Source organism: Peromyscus californicus, unplaced genomic scaffold (genome assembly GCF_007827085.1).
Source record: "Peromyscus californicus insignis strain IS unplaced genomic scaffold, ASM782708v3 Scaffold_14__1_contigs__length_90479793_seg_2, whole genome shotgun sequence".
NCBI lineage: Eukaryota > Metazoa > Chordata > Mammalia > Rodentia > Cricetidae > Peromyscus > Peromyscus californicus.
The window spans coordinates 41,341,616-41,362,734 of NW_026294436.1; the positions used below are offsets into that span (position 1 = coordinate 41,341,616).

General features: G+C 38.7%; 1 protein-coding gene across 6 annotated transcripts in view; it reads right to left on the reverse strand.

The window, feature by feature from the left end:
- The window catches only part of Cep350 (centrosomal protein 350), a 152,701-nt gene that overhangs the window by 120,639 nt on the left and 10,943 nt on the right, over nt 1–21,119 (reverse strand). For 4 of the 6 annotated variants that reach the window (XM_052737254.1, XM_052737253.1, XM_052737255.1 and 1 more), the window contains exons 2-6: nt 16,248–16,333; nt 13,766–13,812; nt 11,438–11,549; nt 10,284–10,443; nt 5,226–5,842 (exon numbers count right to left, since the gene is read on the reverse strand). In XM_052737254.1, coding sequence (XP_052593214.1) covers nt 5,226–5,842; nt 10,284–10,443; nt 11,438–11,549; nt 13,766–13,812; nt 16,248–16,320 — 1,009 coding nt within the window. In that variant the 5' untranslated portion in view covers nt 16,321–16,333. The remainder of the gene's footprint in view (nt 1–5,225; nt 5,843–10,283; nt 10,444–11,437; nt 11,550–13,765; nt 13,813–16,247; nt 16,334–21,119) is intronic. The other 2 variants (XM_052737256.1, XM_052737252.1) reach the window with 1 other exon arrangement.

Sequence of the window (21,119 nt, forward strand, 5' to 3'; positions counted from 1 at the left end):
CTTGCCCTTGGGGCTCATTTCCTTCTGTTGGGTTGCCTTGTCTAGCCTCCATGTGATAGATTTTGTTTTATCTTATTATATTTTATTTTGTCATCTTTGGTTGTTATCTCTTAGAAGCCTGTTCTTTTCTAATAAGAGGCAAAAAGGAATGGATCTGGAAGGAAGGAGAGAAGAGGAAGAACTTGGAGGAGAGAGGGGAAACTGCAATCAGGATACGCTGTATGAGAAAAGAATCTATTTTCAATAAAGGGGGGGAGAAAGCGGGGAGGGGGGGCGGGGGGGGGGGGGGGGAAGAAGAAATTCCAGAGGCAGTTGGAGGACTAGGAAGTAGATTTGCTAGTGATGGCTTTTTAATGTTTCCTCTAGAATTACTGACCTCATTTGCAAGCTTTTGTCTTAGAAGTTGTTCTTTGATTTTATAAACCAAGATGATTCTTTTTCTGTCGTGAATACGCGCTGCTTTAAGTCCTTCAGCTAATCATGTTCCCTCTGTCACCTGCAGGCATCTTTTCTAGTGTTAACATTGTCACCATCACCACCGCCACATCACCTTGGTTCAGAACCACTTCAGTTTTTCACCACTGGTCAACAAACTCCAGCCTCATTACCAATATTGTAATTTCTCTAAGTCTGCTTCTAAAGGCATGTTTCACATATGTAAGGCCAGAAATCTTGTTTCTTTTTTCACTTGACAGAAATTGACCACCTTATTATAACTGAACACAGAATTGCAGGCCAGACATGTTCATTTGTGACCTCAGCCACGTTTCAACCAATGGTAAAAGAACACACAGCATCTTCAGAACGTTAACTCATTTTGTTAAATTCATGTAGAAACCCTTCCACACTTGCATCTCTGTTTCCCCACTGTTAACATGCTTTCAACAAAGTGTTTTTAGGTCTGAGATGGCTCCACAGGTAAAGGCATTCACTTCCCAAACCTGAAAACCTGAGTTTAATTCCAAGGACCCACATGGTGAAAGGAGAGAACCAACTCCAACAATTTGTCCTCTGTCCTGGACACAAACGTTGTGACATGTGTATGCCAACAAATGCATATACAAACACAATTAAATAAACGTTTAAAAATAATTTGAAAAAAGAAAGTGTTTTGATATTGACTCTTCACCAACATAAGGAAATCCTGAACACAAGGCTTAACTAATAAAAGCACATTTTAGGGATACATTGCATAAATATTATTTTGGTTTGGGGGGACTATTTGTTTTTGATTTCTCTATACTGCTGAGGACTAAACCTAAAGCCTTACAAACAGTAGGTAAGTGTTCTACCATTTGCTACACGTTCTGCAAGCCCATACATAATATTCTAATAGGAATTTCTGCTGGAAGATGAGCAGAACAGTTGTCAAGGGATAACAAAATCCTGTCATTATTCAGGCCGGCTCCCTAGCAGTGAGTGTGAGCTGCGAACACCTGTGCCAGTGAAACCAACTTAAAAAGCTGTCTATGGTCTAACTTTTTATTAGCACAACAGACTGGTAAGAAATTAACCCCTTTAAAATACAGAAGGTGAGTGCTTTCACTTATCACAGGAAGTTTTACAGTTTATGTGTGCCTGCTGTATTAACACATCTCAAACGTCATTCTGTCCTTAGCATCCTTAATTCCTGCAGTGACTATCTTCTCAGCTATAGTTAACATCTTCCTGGGGCAGTATCATAAAAGCAGTAATGTGTCATGAGTATTTTTGATTTTCATGAGCAACAACTTTGGCAAACTAGTCACTGAATTTCTCTCTGGCCTTGTAATCGCAGATGCTTTTTTACTATGAATCCTAAAATAATAATAATAATCCTCTGGTTTTTTCTTAAACTTTTCTATAGTCACAGTTCCTTTCTGGTTCAGTTCATTATGGCAGGTCTCCACAGGTTTCACAAATGCATGCCATTCAATGGTACACGTTACTGCAATGCAGAGAGATCTACTCGTAAAGATAGGATATTCATCTTTAGCTCTATAGTCTACTTCTTTCTCATTAACTTCTGCTCATCACTTTCATGACAGACCTTCACCAGGTTATCTTGTTTCTCAGGTCACATCTGGTGCTCACTCCAGCCCATATTCTGTAGGATGTTTCACACTTAGAATTTTTGACTTGCATACTACTGATAAACCTAAGTACTTTCTCTTATTGTAACTGTTACCAATAAGGGTATCTGCTGGGCTTTTTGGCATTCTCAGCAGTATCTTTACACCACAGAGCAGAAAGTAAACAAAAGGTCAGAAACACTCCCAAACCCTTTGTGGGACATGATGAGGAAAGTCAGCTGCTGTGTGACCTACACATGCATTGTTTTATCACTGTGAGCACAAGGAGTTGGGGAATCTGGGCATGCATGGTAAAGATATATCCGAGCTAATGGGGCACAGCTGGGCTTTTAATCCCAGGGGAGTCTGAATAAACAATATTATGCACCTGCATTTTGACTGTGACCTGCCACATGAGGTCAGGAGTGGAACTTTCCCCTTACAATGTTCTATCAGTGCTTACCATATTTCAGATTTTGGAGTACTTGGGGTTTTAGATATATTTTTCTCACTCTCTTTAGGAAACATTTCTCTCTTTAGAAGCCCTTCTTTGTATGTGCATCTTCACATATGTTAAGATTTCACTAGCACCGCAATGGTGGCGCACGCCTTTAATCCCAGCATTCGGGAGGCAGAGGAAGGCGGATCTCTGTGAGTTCGAGGCCAGCCTGAGCTACAGAGTGAGTTCCAGGAAAGGCACAAAGCTACACAGAGAAACCCTGCCTCGAAAAACGAAAAAAAAAAAAAAAAAAAAAAAAACATTTCACTAGCAATATGTTTCTTAGTACCCAAATCATTAACTCCTTTCTTAAGTCCAATTTTCTTCTGCTTATTCCATTTTCTGAACAGAATTATTTTTTAAAGTCCTGGGGCCAGAAAGATGGCTCAGTGGTTAAGAGTACATACTGTTCTTGAAAAGGACCCCAGTTCAGATTCCAGCACCATTTCAGCTCACAACTGCCTGTAACTCCATCTACAGGGGATTCCTCTGGCCTCCATGGGCATGCATGTGAACACCCACATGTGTGCACACACACATTTAAAAAAGTTAAAAAAAAATAAAAATTTGCATTTATTTATATTCATGACCAAGTTAGGCTCTTTACCTTCACTGATCTTTACACTCGAAAGAAAAAGATACAGGAAGCATTTAGTGCAATATGAGCAAGAATAATCATAGCACACGTACCATTTGTGTTTCATAAAACAATTTCCATTTCTTTGGGGTCTTGTTGGTTTTATTTTTTGATATAGAGTCTCACCATGTAATTCAAAGCTGACCTCAAACTTACAGTCTTGCCTCAGCTTTTTTTTTTTTTTTAAAAAAGCACAAACAAATAAAAGCAACTACCAGCAAACACAAGGCTTTGAGTTGAAGATCTAACACAAGGAAAGGGAGAAGGAGGTAGAGCACGTAACAGAAAGAAAACGAAGGACCCATCAATGTGCAGAATTGGTTCAGTATGACAAAATCTGCATGAAAAGAAGAAATAAACACAAGCACAAACTGCTTGCTATGTACAAACTGTCCCTGGAATGATAGACAACTTGTTAACACAAGTAACCTCCAGAAAGGGAACCAGATGGTTAGAACACAGGAATAATAAAGCTTTTCAAAGTATATACTTAGAATCTTTAGAACAGTCACCCAAGTGAATTTATTATGTACTCAAGCAAATAAAATATCACTTTAGAATACAATGTGATAAAGTCCATTTAATTTACACTGTATAAAAATTGCTTTGCTATTGTAAAAAATAAATCCATTAATCAGAATATTAGAAACTATATTCTGTAACAATTTGTTAAATGTCCACTACATGTTATCAAAATAACCCCACTAAAAGTTGTATTTGCAAGAACTTTTAATACGAAAACAAGCACATTTTTTAAAAACTATCATAAAAAGGAATATGGTAAACCCAAGACCAACTTTTAAAAAGTTAATATTTAAGATTTTTACTTTTAAGATTCACAACTTTGCCTGGCAGCAGTGGCGCACGCCTTTAATCCCAGCACTTGGGAGGCAGAGCCAGGTGGAAAGAAAACAGATCTAAAGAATATTTCTCAATAAAAATTTTTTAATGTTAGCTAAATCTAATTTAAATATTTTTCTAAAACATGAGGAAATAAACTTTGTTAAAAATTAAAACAGGATCCATGCCAATGCCAAAAGATTATGCTGTCCTATGTCCAGTGGGAATTGACTGATTTGACTTTTAAGCAGGTTTGTCACTGTTTTTTTAGTATTAAGAATTCAACCCAGGGACTTGAATATGCTAGGCAAACCATCTGCTACTGAGCTACATCCCTTTTTAAAACTGTACTTTGAGACAGGGTCTTGCTATGTAGTTCCAATTAGCTGACTGCAGTTTGGGCTGGCCTTAAACTAGAGAATCTCCCTACCTTAACCTCCAGAGAAGATGGGATTACAGACACACCCCACTGTAAACATATTGTTAGATAATTCTTGCTAATTCCAAAGCAAATTCTTTTGTTTTGTCAGAAAATGGTGCTAATCCTGTTTCCTCTAAGAACTCCCTGAGGAGCTGAGCCGGATGGCTCAAGCCTGTCATCCTACACTCAGACTGATTTGAGTCGAGTCTGAGGCTGGCCTGGGGAGAGGAGAAGAGGACGAGGGAAGAAGGGAAAGCGATAGAGAGAGGAGATTCCCTAATGGACTTGTTAAAAATTCTTATTCTGGTGGCACACACCTCTAATTCCAACACTTGGGAGGCAAATGCATCTAGACCTCTATGAGTTCCAAGCCATCCAGGAGAGACCTTGTCTCAAAAACAAACAAACAAATAAAATCTCATTCTGGACCCCATCTCCAGAATTTCTGATGTAGGTCTAGAATTGGCTTTTTTGTTTTGTCTGGTTTTGGTTTTGGTTTTCTCAAGACAGGGTTTCTCTGTTTAGCTTTGGTACCTGTTCTGGAACTCACTCTGTAGCCCAGGCTGGCCTCGAACTCACAGAGATCCACCTGCCTCTGCCTCCTGAGTGCTGGGATTAAAGTTGTGTGCCACCACCACCTGGCTTAGAATTGGCATTTTTAACATGTACCTGAAAAAAAAAAGTTCTCGTGCAGCTAATTTGGTAATCCACCTGCTCTGTACATCCCAGGGGACCAGAAGACATGAAGACAAAGAACAACGGAGACTGGTTACAAACCTTTGTATGCCGGAGCAGGCGGTGCTGTGGCCACTTTTCTGACCTTTGTTGTCACTGAGTTATCAACGTTAACAACCATTACTGGATGGTCAACAGGACCCAGAGTCTGGGCCTGGCCATTTAGTTCTTCTGAATGCTCCCACTGTCTCCTAATCCGCTCCTTGAGTTTCTCCAGTTTAGCATCATGTTGTCGCCGCTTTGCAATATCTAACCTTTGGGAATTACAGGCACTAGTAAAGGGTGGAGACGAGTCAGACAGCAGCAGCACTTCTGGGTCAACATCGTGTCCCGTGTTGTTAAGAGAAGGCTTTGAATTGCTCTCACTTCCTTTTGCTCTGTTAGGCAACTCTTCCTCAGTTCTTACATGTATTCCCATTTTAATCAAACATTCAGAACTGTGCAATGCATCAATTGCTGGTCCATCATTTAAAAATCTAACAACTGTATCACTGATGACAGATGGTTGAGAGCTCTCAAGATCACAGCAACGGACATTCCGATCTTCCCGACTGCCTACTGTTTGCTTCCCACTCGCAGCCTTTTCCTCGTGAACACAATACACATGCTTTGACTCCAGATGATTGGGGCTTAAGCTGAAAGGTGTACCATGGCTTTCCCTGTGACAGAAAAGAAAAAGCTCTGTGATTAGAGTTAATAACAAAGAATTTGTAGACTTGAAAACTGCAGGGGTTAGATCTTAGGTATTCTCACCACAAAATAATAGTAAGTGTATGAGGTGATGCATACATTAAAGAGCTAGGTAATTCCACAATGTATACATGAACCAAAACATTATGTACAGCAGAGATAATTTTTCTTGTCCATTAAAAAGAGTCTGAGTAAGAGTTTAAAAAAAAAAAAAAAGCAGTCAAACTGAAACCAGTCATACAAACTGAATGGAGAACTTGAAGCTAATAGTAGGAGTAAAACAAACAAACAAACAACAAAAATTCACTAGAAATTAAAAAAGTAAAACCAGCACCTAATGCTATAGGTCCATAATCCAGCTACTTCAGAGTCTGAAGCCGGAAAATCACAAGTTCAAAGCCAGGCTGGACAACTTAACACTCTGTCTCAAAAAGTAGGGGGAGGGGAGGAGTAAAAAAGTCTAGGATGCAAGAAGCCCTAAAAACTTTCTTCTAAGGTTAACCTTCTTCTAACCAGAGACATGTGTCGCAGCTTTAAACTACATAAAACTCACAAGTAGGCAGACTAGTCAGGGCCTAAGACATATCACAAAGTCCACAGTCTCTGTTTAGAAAATACTAGCAGGCTGGACGGCGGTGGCGCACGCCTTTAATCCCAGCACTCGGGAGACAGAGGCAGGAGGATCTGGGCTACAGAGCGAGATCCAGGAAAGGCTCCAAAGCTACTACTCTGTCTCAAAAAACCAAAAAATACTAGCATAAGTTTTTCTTCAAAACCAAATTTAATTTACATACTATTCTAACAATTTTCTTAAGAAGTTTATTAAAAGGAAGGTTAATGAAGACAAATAAAACTCAGCTGTAAACAAGACATGAAGAAAAAGTATCCACTACATGTAATAGCAGTTTAGACCTGCAACATCTGAAATAGTAGCTTAGCATTTTCTTCAATGTGTGACTACTAAAAATGTTTAAATGGCATTGTAACTCATAGTAACAATTCTACCTTATAGCCTAATCTAGACCATTACATATAAAGACATAAAACACTAAATGCCACAGAAACTCTTAACACTATGACCTTATTCAACATGGTAATTCTTTTATGAGTATATGAACACATGCATTTTTTCTACAGAGCTAGTTCATAGCTTTGCTATATGCTCATTGGGGTCAATGGCCTCCAAGCCTTAAGAGCCTGTTCAGAGTAGTTGATTACTGAACAAAATAAAGCTGAGAAATGAGTCCTGTGGTGCCATCAGAAACTAAGACTAAAAGCAATTATGTTCACTATCTTCACTAGGATTTTAACATTAAGTTAAAGATATTTAGGCCTAAAATTAGAACATAGAGAGAATAAAATAAAGCAAAATATAATGATAGTTTACATATCATCTCTCAATCTCAAAAGAGAAAAAAAAATTGATGGGGCTGAAAAATGGCTCAGTGATAAGGAGCATTTGCTGCTCTTGGCCAGGACAAGAGTTCAGATCCCAACATCCTTGTTAGATAGCTCACACCTGTGTATAACTCCAGCCAGGTAATATGACTCCTCTGAGACCTCACACACACACACACACACACACACAAATAAGTCCTTAAAAAAGAAAATAGACAAAAAGGTACTTTTACATGATTTCACTCATTAAATATTTACTAAATATGTAGTATACAATATTTTTAGCTGTCTAAAAACTTTTAATTTTTCATAATGAAATGTTGGTATAAATATTCATTAATTAGCACATTACTGCTTTGAGAAGATCAGCTATCTATCAAAATGTGCTATGAAAATGTTATAATAGAAGTGATCTAGTATTATTGAAGCACAATGTTATAGGGTTATGGTTTCAATAGGAAATGTTTCCCATAGGCTCTTGAGTTCAATGTGTGGTTCCCAGATGACAGCACTGTAAATACCTTAGTGGTACAGCCTAGCGGAGGAAGTATGCCACTAGTGGGTGTGCTTGATGGCTTGCCAGGGGCTTTTCTCAGTCTCAGTCTCTCAATCTCTCTCTCTCTCCTTCTCCCTCTCTCTGCTTCTCCTCTACTATGAAGTGAATAGCCTCTTCCTCCACATGCTCCCACCACCATAACGCTCAAGCAATGGTTTTAAGAACTGGCAATGTATCCCAGTTGATGGTGTTTGCCTAGCAAGCACAGCTGATTTCAGCACTGAATAAATCAAGTGGTGCACACTTACAATCTTAGTAATAGGGAGCAGGAGGTGGAAGCAGGGGATCAGAAATCTGAATTTAATCTTGGCTGGAAGCCAACCTGGCTACATGAAACCCTGTGTGTGGGGGTGGGGGTGGGAAAGGGGGGCTACATGATAAATGGAATCTGCCAGGTGGAAAAGGGCATTCCACATACAACTATTCCCTGAGTACTTTTTTTCCTTTTCTTAAAAGATTTATAATTTATGCCAGGTGGTGGTGGCACACAACTTTAATCCCAGCACTCGGGAGGCAGAGCCAGGCGGATCTCTGTGAGTTCGAGGCCAGCCTGGACTACCAAGTGAGTCCCAGGAAAGGCGCAAAGCTACACAGAGAAACCCTGTCTTGAAAAACCAAAAAAAGAAAGATTTATAATTTATAAAATTTTAAATATCATACAGTACTCTTGCAAGAACATCAGAATACAAAGGAGTCAGTAACTCAATCTCAATCCTGATAGTAACCATGTTTTTTTTTTTTTTTTTTTTTGGTTTTTCGAGACAGGGTTTCTCTGTGTAGCTTTGCGCCTTTCCTGGGACTCACTTGGTAGCCCAGGCTGGCCTCGAACTCACAGAGATCCGCCTGGCTCTGCCTCCCGAGTGCTGGGATTAAAGGCGTGCGCCACCACTGCCCGGCTGTAACCATGTTTTTAAGCAGGCTTTTTGTATTCCTTTGTTTGCTTGTTTGTTTTTGCTTCAATATTAATAACAATACCCAAGGATCATTTTACAAACACTTTATTATCTTCACCTATTTTTAACTTGTATCAAATGCAACATATTAAACACTCAATTCATTATTTATCTTCTCTTCCAAATTCTTATCACAAAATTAGAGAGTACAAGCTCATACCTAAAATTACCAAGTACCATCATGAAACTTCTTCATTTACTGACACTTTAAAGTACACAAAAAATGTTTATAAAGGCAGTAAGTATAAGGCCCAGGGCTTGCTGCTTCTTACTATTTGACATGCTAAGTCCATGAATATATTTAAAGCATTAGCTGGACAGTGGTAGTGTGTGCCTATAATCCCAGCATATGAGAGGCAGAGGCAGGTGGATCTCTGAGTTGGAGGCCAGCCTGGTCTACAGAGTGAGTTCCAGGGCATCCAGGGCTACAAAGATAAACCCTGTCTCCATAAATAAATAAACAAACAAATAAATAAATAAATAAATAAATAGTTAATGAAGTATCCTTCAAAAATATAAAATTCTCTAATTTTAGTACTTAAAAAAAAGCACTGTTAACAAAAATGTACATTTTCTATTATCTATTCTACACTATTAAATTCCCATATTAGTCCAGAACATCTAAACTGTTACAAAGTAGAATAAATAAATTCATATAATCAGTGTAAAAAAAAAAAATTCAAGTCAGGGCCTAGAGAGATGGTTCAGAGTATTTGCTGCTTGGTTATGAGCAATTTCTGCTCTTCCAGAGGACCAGAGTTCAGTTTCCAGAACCCACACGGGGCAGCTCACAACCCACTGTAACTCTAGCTCCAGGGCCTTCTTGGGCACCAACAACACATGTGGCATACACACAACTATTACTATTTCTTCCACTCAAATACTTGGAGAGGATACAGACTGGCAATGTGGCTCAGTGGCCGAGTCTTTGACTACTATATGAAAGATTCTGGATTTGATATCTAGAACAACAACAAAAAAGACGGTAGTCAGTATTTTATAAGGTTAAGAGGGTAGAATTTGGGGGGGGGGGTTGGTGGGTTCTGATTTTTTATGTTTTGGTGAACTTTTGTTTTTTGGATTATCTTTTGTGGAGAACAGTAACATTTCTTTTGTGGCGTGAGTGTGAACTAGGCCCATGTGTTTGAACACTACAGTACTGGTTGTAGCACTGTTTTAGAGGTCTGTAAGAGGCACTAGGGAAGGCCTTGAGATTTCAGAGCCCCGCCCTTTTCCTTGCTCTGCTTCTTAACTGCAGGCACAGTCTGACCTGCTGCCTCATGGGTTGCTGCCATTCCTTCCCCGCCATAATGGACTTTCAAATTGTAAACCAAAAGAAGCCTTTCCTTCCTCAGTTTGCTTGTCAGGCGTTTGGTCACAAAAATGAGAAAAGTAACTAACAGGATTTCAGAATCAGAGTACTGCAAAAACTGAGAAACCCCACCATACTCCTATTGTAATCATTCAATAACCCCAGCTGCTAACGTCTTTTCCCATACCAACCTGTAAGAAACCAAAGGTTCACGGAATTCCACACGATTGTTTTTCTTAACGTTACTTTCCAGGGTGGTAACCCTGAGAGGACTACGAGATTTCTCTTTTCGTGGTTTAGAAGATTTGGAAGTTGGAGCACTGATCCAAGACTCATCTAGGTATCTACCATCTAAAGGAGAAAAGAAATCTCTGAGAACAGATGACATAAAACCCGACCGTCTAAGAGAAGAACTTACTTATGTGCTACCATCTCTGCTTAGATATTAGGTAAGAGGACAGAAAACACCCACGGTCACTCAGTTTGTAGAGAAAACTGTATTCTAAGACAATAATGCCAAATTAAAATCTACTCATCATGAGGTAAGAGAGTTACCAGGTCAAGGTCTGTTTGGGCTACAAAGTGAGTTCAAGGCCAGTATGGGCCACTGACCTCAAAGCACAAAAGGAAATAAAACTAAGGCTGAAGAAAAGGGCAGTCGTAGGGTACTTTCCTTGCATGTGAGGGCCTCAGTCAAACCCCCATAACCTTCCCTCCCGAAGAGTAAAAGGAGAACTGGAAAAACCCAACAACTGTCAGTCTAAGCAGCCAGCATTTACTTGTACCTTGTAACCCACCAATTAAGAACCCCCCCAAAATCAAACATCTGCATTGTGTCAATTTATTATACAGTATCTCTATGAAAGATATTCCATTAATGATTTAAACAATTTAGCCCCCTGAAACAAACTCATATGCGTTAAGTCAATTAAATTTTACCTTCAAAGACTATACCTGTGAATTTAAAAAAGTATATATAACCTCAAACACCAAAATAAAAGTCTCATTACCACAAACAAATGAAAACTCAACTGTTAAACATGATGAAACGGTGAAAACATCACCAGCATCACTAAGTATGAGGCTGCTTCAGAAGCACAGTCTAAGGACACATGCATACACAAATGGACTACCAAGAAATACTTAAATCTGTATTAATGAGGCCAACCCCCAGAACCCACATAATGGCAGAAGGAGGGAATCTGTAAGGCTGGCCTCTGGCCTCTACAAGCATAGTCTGTAGCACATGTGCACCCCCTACAAACAATAGTAGTAATTTATTAATCTGTACTTAATATAGCTAAATTTAATACAGCTAAATTTTTTAAAGGAACTTCACACATACCTTTCCTACTTATTTTGCGGGTAGCACTTGCAGACTTCTTAGCATCCATCACAGAATCAATTATAGCTGTACTTGTAGGGGTTACTTCTAATTTGTTCTCAATGTGTCTCAGCTAAAATTTGAATATCATGAAAATACATAAATTAATCCTGAAATAATCAATTACCATTTTTGGTTTACATAGCTACTTAAAATAATATTGCACAATATCTTTCTCTAAAGAAGAAAAAAACTTAAACACTTTCTTGCAATATTAACTATTTTTATAACTTACTACTTTAGCTGTAATTATGCTTTGAGCATAATGCTATCCAAGTATAAACAAAAATACCCAACAGATTATGAAGAGATCTAATGAGTTTCTACTCATCATGTTGAACTATTTTTAATTGTTAAGTCTTTTTAAGGTAATAAATTACCTGCAATATGTTGCATATCATTATTCAACATACCTTGTATATTTTACATGTAAAAAAAAATAAAAAAAGGATAATTTAGCTGGATTAAAATTTGTATTCAGTCACAACTTTTTACAATTTTGTGTCTATGATATACATCTTTCAAGAAGCAAAATCCAAGCCGGGCGGTGGTGGCGCACGCCTTTAAGCCCAGCACTCGGGAAGCAAAGGCAGGTGGATCTCTGTGAGTTCAGGGCCAGCCTGGCCTGCAGATCAAGTTTCAGGACAGCCAGGACTACACAGAGAAACACTGTCTTGAAAATCAAAAGAATAAAAATTAAAAAAAAAAAAAAAAAAAAGAAAGAAACAAAATCCACCAAGTATGGTAGCACATGCCGTTGTTAAATCCTAGCGCTTGGGAGACAGGCAGGTGGATCTCTATGAGTTTGAGGTCAGCCTGGTCTACAGAACAAGTTCCAGGATAGCCAAAGCTACACAATAAGACCCTGTTTCAAAAATCTAAAAAAAAAAAAAACTTTTAAATAAAAAATTAAATGAAACGAAAGCAAAATTCACAGGATACATACAATTCAGGTTGTATATATACTCTGAAATATAAGTCACTACCAATGCTCTGAGCAGTTTAAGCATTTTCTCTTGAATAGTAGAATACTATAGGCTTATAGGAGAACAGCTGAAAACTAACAAGTATAGAAATCAAAATCATCAAAATTTTACAAGGAAATAAAAGCACTTTATATGAAACTTTATCTTTTTTCAGATTTTTGTGAAAAACTTGCAATAATCATTCACATAATAATTCAATATCAGTTAATTCTCCCTATTTGTGAATCTTATAATCCTAAAGAATTCTTCAAAAACACAATTAACAAGTTATTTTTGAAAATTAACTATTCTCTGTATTGATTTCACTCAAAATTAAATCAAATCAGGACACAGAAACAATTCATTCCTACATTATACATGTTTAAAACTCATGTAGTGAGATTATATACTGCTTCTTTATAAAGCCAAATCTTTATTATATTGAATCAAAATACACTTTTTCTCCCTATCATTGCATAAGGCCATGCTTCTCAAGACAGAAAACAGACCTTCTCAAGAGAAAAAAAACTAGCAGATATCATTTCAAAAGAGTTCCAAAGATTAGAACATAGAAAATTACATAAAATACTCAGACAACACCTGGAGAGAAGGCTCAGCAGTTAAGGCACTTTCTCTCTTGCAAGACCCGAGTTCGGTTCCCAGCACCCACATGGTGGTTTACAGCTGCTGCCTCCAGGGCACCAGGCACACATAATGGACACATAAAAATAAAAGTAAGTAAATGTTTTTAAACATACAGACATATAGAAACCGTTATTCAAATTAACAGGGACATATAAATAATTAGCCCAGAAGAGGAATATTTCTTTGAAGGGACCATATATCACTTTGCCAGCTTGGATTTCTCACAATCCAGACAAGACCAACTAAACACAAAAGAAAATAACTCTTCCATAGTCATTCTTTTTTCTAAAGGAAAACGACCTACGACCACAAAACGGAAGCAGTATCTCACAGTCCAGGAAGCAGTTCCTTTCACAAGCTTTCCACACAGGTACAGTCCAACCTTCCCACATTCATCCTTCCTATCACCACATAAAGTGAGCCAATTTATTAAAGGCAAATAAACAGCACACGTTACATGAATATTGGACATGTCATATTAGTAGACCTGATACCCTAAAGCAGTATCTTGTTTATTCCCTTATTACTCATTTTTGTTCTTTGTGTAATATATACAAAATATCTTTTTCCTTTCAAAAAAATGCTACAGAAAATGTTTTAATTCATCGCATTATAACATGGTATCCATTTTAAAACCAATAAATGAGTAAATTTTTAAAATAGAAACCCAACTACTTACAGCAGCCTTGGTCTGAGAAAGTACATCCCACGATGTGGTTACATCTACTGAGAAAAGTGACATTTACAGAATCAGAGTTCTGAAGTAGAACTTAGAACATGAATTTTAATATGCTCCCAAATGTGATCAAAGGTTTGAGAACCACTTCATAGGTAGAACTATTCCTTATCAGATACATTAATAATACTGAATCAAAACACACTTCTTTCCCTATAATTATAAAAGGCCATGCTTCTCAAGACACAGAATTAAAATAGCCTGACACTATTAGTCCTTAAAACAATTGGACTAGCCGGGAAGTGGTGGCACACGCCTTTAACCCCAGCACTCAGGAGGCAGAGCCAGGCAGATCTCTGTGAGTTTCAAGGCCAGCCTGGTCTACAGAGTGAGATCCAGGACAGGCACCAAAACTACACAGAGAAACCCTGTCTCGAAAAACCTAAATAAATAAATAAATAAATAAATAAATTGAACTACACTCTTACAAAACCTGTATCAGACATATGCAAAAGAAGTATATTCAATTTACAGCAATGGCCTGAACCAACACACACACACACACACACACACACACACACACACACACACACACACACACACACGGAAGGAGGGGGGGAGGGAGAGGGAGGGAGAAGAAAGAAGAGGGGGGAGAGGGAGGATGAGAATGAGGTAGACTCTCACCGTACAGCCCAGGCTGACCTCCAACTTAGAATCTTGTTGCCTGAGCCTTCTGAGTGCTAGGATTATAGGAATCCACCAATACACTCAACAAAATATAAAACTTTGTGTTGTTTTATATCACATTATAATGTAAAAGAATACTTTTTAAAATATTCCACACTTCACTGTACTAGTAGAAACAAATCTAGTCTTTCAAGTAACAGCCTTTCAACTAGTTTAAGGCTGTGTTGTTTCCCACGAGTTATCTTCTTCCAGAATAAATGTTTTCATTTCCTCCAAATACTCCCTATATGGCTTAATTTCTAGTTTCCTCCCAAATAGGAATCTTCCTCTGGATCAACTCTAGTTTGTCAGCTTCCCTTTTAAAATATCATACCTTGAAGTACCTCTAACAAATAACTTAAGAAGGACTTCAGGGAGCCTGTAACTTACTATGTATTCACTGTCTTTATTATAGATACAGACATTACAGTCAGCATTTCTGAAAAAGAAAACTAATTTTGTATATATACTTCTTGAGGAGAGAGAAGTTCTTACTGGGTAGTACAAGCTGGCCTTAAACTCACAATTCTCCTGCCTTGGCGAGGGATGTCAAGATCATGATGGGAGGATGTGCAGAGATGAAGGACCACACTAGTGGAAACCCATGAACTGTGGACTGGTGGCTGTGGAGCTCCCATGGGACTGGACTAGGCCCTCTGGACACGGAAGACGTTGTTTGGCTTGAACTGTTTGTGGGGGCACCCAGGCAAGGGTATTGGGATCTGTCCCTGGTGCATGGGCAGGCTTCTAGAAAGCCGGTGCCTGGGGCATGACACCTTGCACAGCCTTGTTGCAGTGGGAAGGGGCTTGGACCTGCCTAGGCTCAGTGTGCTGGGCTCTGCTGACTCCCCATGGGAGACCTCGATTTTGGGGATATGAGGATGCAGGGTGGCTTGGGAAAGAGGGCTGGGGGGTGGGAGGAGGGAGGAGGGGGGGGTCTGTGGATAGCATGAGGAGTGAGTAGAGAATTTCTTTTTTTTTTTTTTTTTTTTTTTGGTTTTTTCGAGACAGGGTTTCTCTGTGTAGCTTTGCGCCTTTCCTGGATCTTGTGCTGTAGACCAGGCTGGCCTCGAACTCACAGAGATCCGCCTGGCTCTGCCTCCCGAGTGCTGGGATTAAAGGCGTGCGCCACCACCGCCCGGCGAGAATTTCTTAATAAAGAAAAATAAAATTAAAATTAAAAAAAAATTCTCCTGCCTCAACCTTTTGAGTTCTGGGATTACAGTAATGCATGACCACATCTGGCTCAACTAAATCATTTTTTAAAAAGTAAATTTTTCTACTATTTATCCAGCACCCACATGGCAGCTCACAACTGTCTGTAACTCAAGTTCCAGTGGATCCACCATCTTCATACAGACAAACATGCAGGCAAAACACTAATAAACAGAAATAGAAAATAAAAGTTTGTTTTATTTGCATACGTGTGTGTGTGTGTGTGTGTGTGTGTGTGTGTGTGTGTGTGTGTGTGTGTGAGAGAGAGAGAGAGAGAGAGAGAGTGAGTGTACATACATGCAAATGACCACTGAAGTTACAAGCATTTGCAAGCTATACAATGTGATTGCTGGGAACTAAACAGAGGTTCTCTGCAAGGTCAGTAAGTACTCTTAACCACTGAGCCACTTCTTCAGCATAATCCACTTTTTTGTTTTACCAATCAAAATATGCATAAATTTCATCTACTGATTACCCAGAATTTAATATATTATCAGACCTTAAAAGAGAATTAAATACAGTCTAAAAAAAACAAAACTCATACCTTGAACAGTCTCCTTGCTTTGAGAGCTCCTTGAACTTGGTAAAGGCACCTCTTTTGACTTGCTGCTCCTCATCTTGCCAATTTACCTGCAAATTATGTCATCAATAACATTGACCGTCACTATTATAAAAAAAATTAAGAAATATTATGACTTATTCATGAAGGTCCAAAAAAGATTGTCATCTCTAAAATGTAGCTTCACACACTCATGAGTATCTCATAATCAATCCAATAAATAATATAATACTTCAGAGGAACTATTATCATCATTATCAACATTTTTATTGATTATGGAGTCACCAGGCTGGGGCTATACCAGTGGTAATGCACTGCCCATACATAAGGTCCCAGTTCAACGCCCAGCATGAAAATGAGGAGTGGTCTGGCCAGATGCCTCAGCAACCCTAACATCTGATTTCCATCCCTAGGACCCATGTCCTCTGACCTCATGTTGCCATGGCATGCACATACTCCCACACAGTTTCCCAGACACATAATAAATAAATGGAAAAATAAAGTCTTCTTTTAAAATGAATAAACAACCAATACTCTATTATGTTTCATTTTCTCTACTGTAAATAACACTGTAGCCAGGTTTGGCAGCACAAGCCTTCAATCTCAGAACTAAAAAGGCTGAGGCAGGCCAATCTCTGTGAGTTAAGAACAGCCTGGTCTATACAGCAAGTTCCAAGCCAGCCAGTGATTCATAACAAGACACTGTCTTAAAACAAACAACACAGTTTATATGAATTTTGGCTTATTTGGATTATGTGCCTAGAGTAATATCTGCAAAATATATCAAAACTGAACTAAAGAATGTGAAGGACATGATGCTGAAATCCAACATCAAACTGTTTTTCAGCTTCCGGTAATTTAAGAGACTAGCAGCTTCAGTAATACTTTTTAATTTTGTTTGTATTATTTTTGTTTTTGCTGACTTCATAGGGGAAAAAATGGTTGCTTGAATTTGAACTTGGTAGAAGCTAGCTAGATCAAATATTCTACCACAAATCTTAATCTTAGTTTTTCATTTATGAATTATCTTTTCTCATCTTTTGCTCACTTACCTACCAGGATCTTAATTTTTAAATTAATGTCATTAGTTCTTTATGTTATAAATATATTAAATTTTGTCTTATTTATAAAAGTATCTTATCTGCAAACTAAATAACAAACTGGAATTTAAAGGGAGGAGCGGTGGCTCACCAGGTAAAGCACTTGCCACCAAGACTGACGATCTGAGTTCTATCCCCAGGACCACATGGTAGAGAGGGAGCACTGACTCCCAAGTTGTCCTCTGACCTCCATATGTATCCCATGGCAATGCAGCCACACACATACACATGCACACAAAATCAATGACACGTAATAAACTATTTTATCCAATGAGTTATTTATAAAGGAAGTATAGTATGTTATTTGTAGTCCTGAGAAATTGAACCCAGAGCTTCAAGCACAGTAGGCAAGCACTCTACCACTGAGATGCATTCTCAGTTCCACTGTGTTAAATATTTTTTAAATCCCAAATTAGATTTAAGAAAAAGAAAATTTTACCTAGTAAATCCAAATACATAAAATTTAAAAGTTATTACTTTTATGGGAATTAATTTTTCCTAGAGGTAGATAGTCCTGACATATAAGCTTCCTAGAAACAAACTTCCAAACTGTTGTTAAAATGAAATTCTTCTAAGGGTTAGAAACGAGGCTCAGAGGCAGAGTGCACACTTATTAGGTGTCCTCTACTCAATCCTCAGTGCTGCACACACAAAAATTCTTCATAAAATGTCTCTTCTGAAAACAGGAGGAGGGAAAAACAAAAACCAGCAAATTTACGAATAGTTTAAAATTTTTCAACCATAAAAACTTTAATCACAGTTATCAGCATTGATGGAAAAAAGAGATCAGGGCTAAAGAACGGCTCAGCAGTGGATAAGAGCACCCACTACACAATCAAAAGTCTAGATCCCAGTCACCCTGCAGAATGGTTCAGCAGTGGATAAGAGCACCCACTACACAATCAAAAGTCTAGATCCCAGTCACCCTGCAGAATGGCTCAGCAGTGGATAAGAGCACCCACTACACAATCAAAAGTCTAGATCCCAGTCACCCTGCAGAATGGTTCAGCAGTGGATAAGAGCACCCACTACACAATCAAAAGTCTAGATCCCAGTCACCCTGCAGAATGGCTCAGCAGTGGATAAGAGCACCCACTAGACAATCAAAAGTCTAGATCCCAGTCACCCTGCGGAATGGCTCAGCAGTGGATAAGAGTACCCACTACACAATCAAAAGTCTAGATCCCAGTCACCATGCAGAATGGCTCAGCAGTGGATAAGAGCACCCACTAGACAATCAAAAGTCTAGATCCCAGTCACCCTGCAGAATGGCTCAGCAGTGGATAAGAGCACCCACTAGACAATCAAAAGTCTAGATCCCAGTCACCCTGCAGAATGGCTCAGCAGTGGATAAGAGCACCCACTAGACAATCAAAAGTCTAGATCTCAGTCACCATGCAGAAAGCTGGGCGTGGCTTCACATGCCTGTAAGCCTGGGGACTCACCATAGAGACAGAGTCAATGACATTCCCTGTCTCAAAAGGGAATAAGGCAAAGAAGGATACAGCAGGACACCGGACATCCTCTCATGGCCTTTGCACAAAGCCCTGCACACACACACACACACACACACACACACACACACACACACACACACAGAGTTATTCTATATCACTAATCTGTTAGTGATTTGACAAGATTGTCTTTACAAACATTTCCCTGCCTTAAAATAAAATTAAGCGCAAAAAAATAGAATATTTTCTCAATGGAAAGGATAAATAGGCAAAATGTTTTTTAAAACTGCATTTCAGTCCACAATTTTTCTATCTAAGGGCTAGTGCTTATAAAGATGAAGCAGTGTGGATAAACATTTAAAAAAAGTGTTTCAAAATAAATGCCTAATTTACAGTTGATCTTTAATTAAAAATGACTAAATATCAGGGGCCAGTGACGGCACACACCTTTAATCCCTGCACTCAGGAGACAGAAGCAGGTGGATCTCTGAATTTGAGGTCAGTCTGGCCTACAGAGTGAGTTACAGGACAGCCAGAGCTACACAGAGAAACCCTGTCTCGAAAAGCAAAAGAAAAAACAAAAAAAGGACTAACTATCTAGTAAAACATTTATGTAACACTGCATATTTATATATATATATATATATGTACATATATATCTAAATGACATATTTGCTATTAATGAGAATGAAATAATTATAGTTCATAAAACAATGTAGTTCAGGATCACTATTACATAAGGAACACCAGAAACAACATATATGCCATATAATCCTATCACTCAAAGTACAGCACAAACTAAAGTTTCATTGGTGCTACAGTGAGGCTAGTCATCAACCTTGGAGTTGCTGGAGAGATGATTGAGTTCACCTCTGCCAAACTAATGTAGGGGCTGGTCAACTGTGTACAGTCATTCATTGATTTGGGTACCAATTTCATGGATGTGTCCAGTTCTTAAGACTTGACTAAGCTATGCATTTATGTTGTTTTCATGTATATTATATTTATATTTCATTTACATCCCTTTTTGGTAAGTCTGTTTTCCCCAAAACCAGGGCAACAATCTTTAAAATATTATTTTTTCTTGATTTATCAGTTTATTTTTATGAGGGTCTTAGAAATATCTAAATGGGCTGAAGAGGTGGCTCAGCAGTTAAGAGCATTTGCACTTATACAGGACCTGGGTCTGATTCCCAGCACCCACATGGTGGCTCATAACTATCTATGACTCTTTTCCAGGGGATCAGATGCCCTCTTCCAACTTTTGCCAGCACCAGGCACACATATAGTACACAGATATAAATGCAAGCAGTACTCATACACATTAAATAAATAAATAAAACTTAAAGATGTATTTAAACATTGTTTAAAATGTGTCTAGAAAATCTAAGAAACATACTTTCAATGTACTTTTCCATTTGATGGTATTATAGCAGTATTTCAACATTTATAATTTCAAACTTTTATCTTGAAACTCCCACTACTCCTAAATTAGTAAATATACCTCTTCTGTTTCCTTACTTCTTGAATGATTAAGGGGTGCTCACTTTCACAGCACATACACTAAAATTGAATGATAAAGGACCCCCACCTCAGCCCAGTAATTCAATGATAACATTTCAAAAAGTTCTATCACTAGGCCTCTTCTTTTCTAACTCCTTCTTCCCAGGAAAACTCAACATATTTTTATGGTCCGTACATATATGTTTGATATACACCTGTGTGGGTGGGCATGCGTGTACACATGTGCAGGTATGTGCATATGCACATGGAATGCGAAGTCAAAGGTGGTGTCTGCCTTATTTTTGAGACAAAGTCTCTCACTGAACCTAGAGCTGATCCATTCAACTAGAGCAGACGGCCAGCAAACCCCAGGAGTCTTCTGCTTCCACCTCCGGAGCCAGGACTACAGGCCCACACCACAATGCCTGGCTTTAATGTAGGTTCTAGAGCTCTGAACTCAGGTCTTCATGCTTGCATGACAAGCACTTTATCAACTGAGCCAGCTCCCTAACCCCTCAATACTCTTTTCATAGCTTCAGCTATTTCTCAAGTGCTATTATAACTTGCCTAAATCCTTCTCTGGGCTCTAGACAGATATTTAGCATGCAGTTGGGAACTTCATGGGTTTAGGAAAGTGGCAGTGGTAGGTCATCCTCTAGAGGCCATGCCCTTACTACCCACAGGCAGGGCTGTATTTATGGGACCGGTAATGGATTCCCACCTACTCAACAGTCCCGAAGTCCAATTTGGTTACCCTTGAGCTTATCTTGCCTGTCACCACTGTGATCCACAGGCTTTAA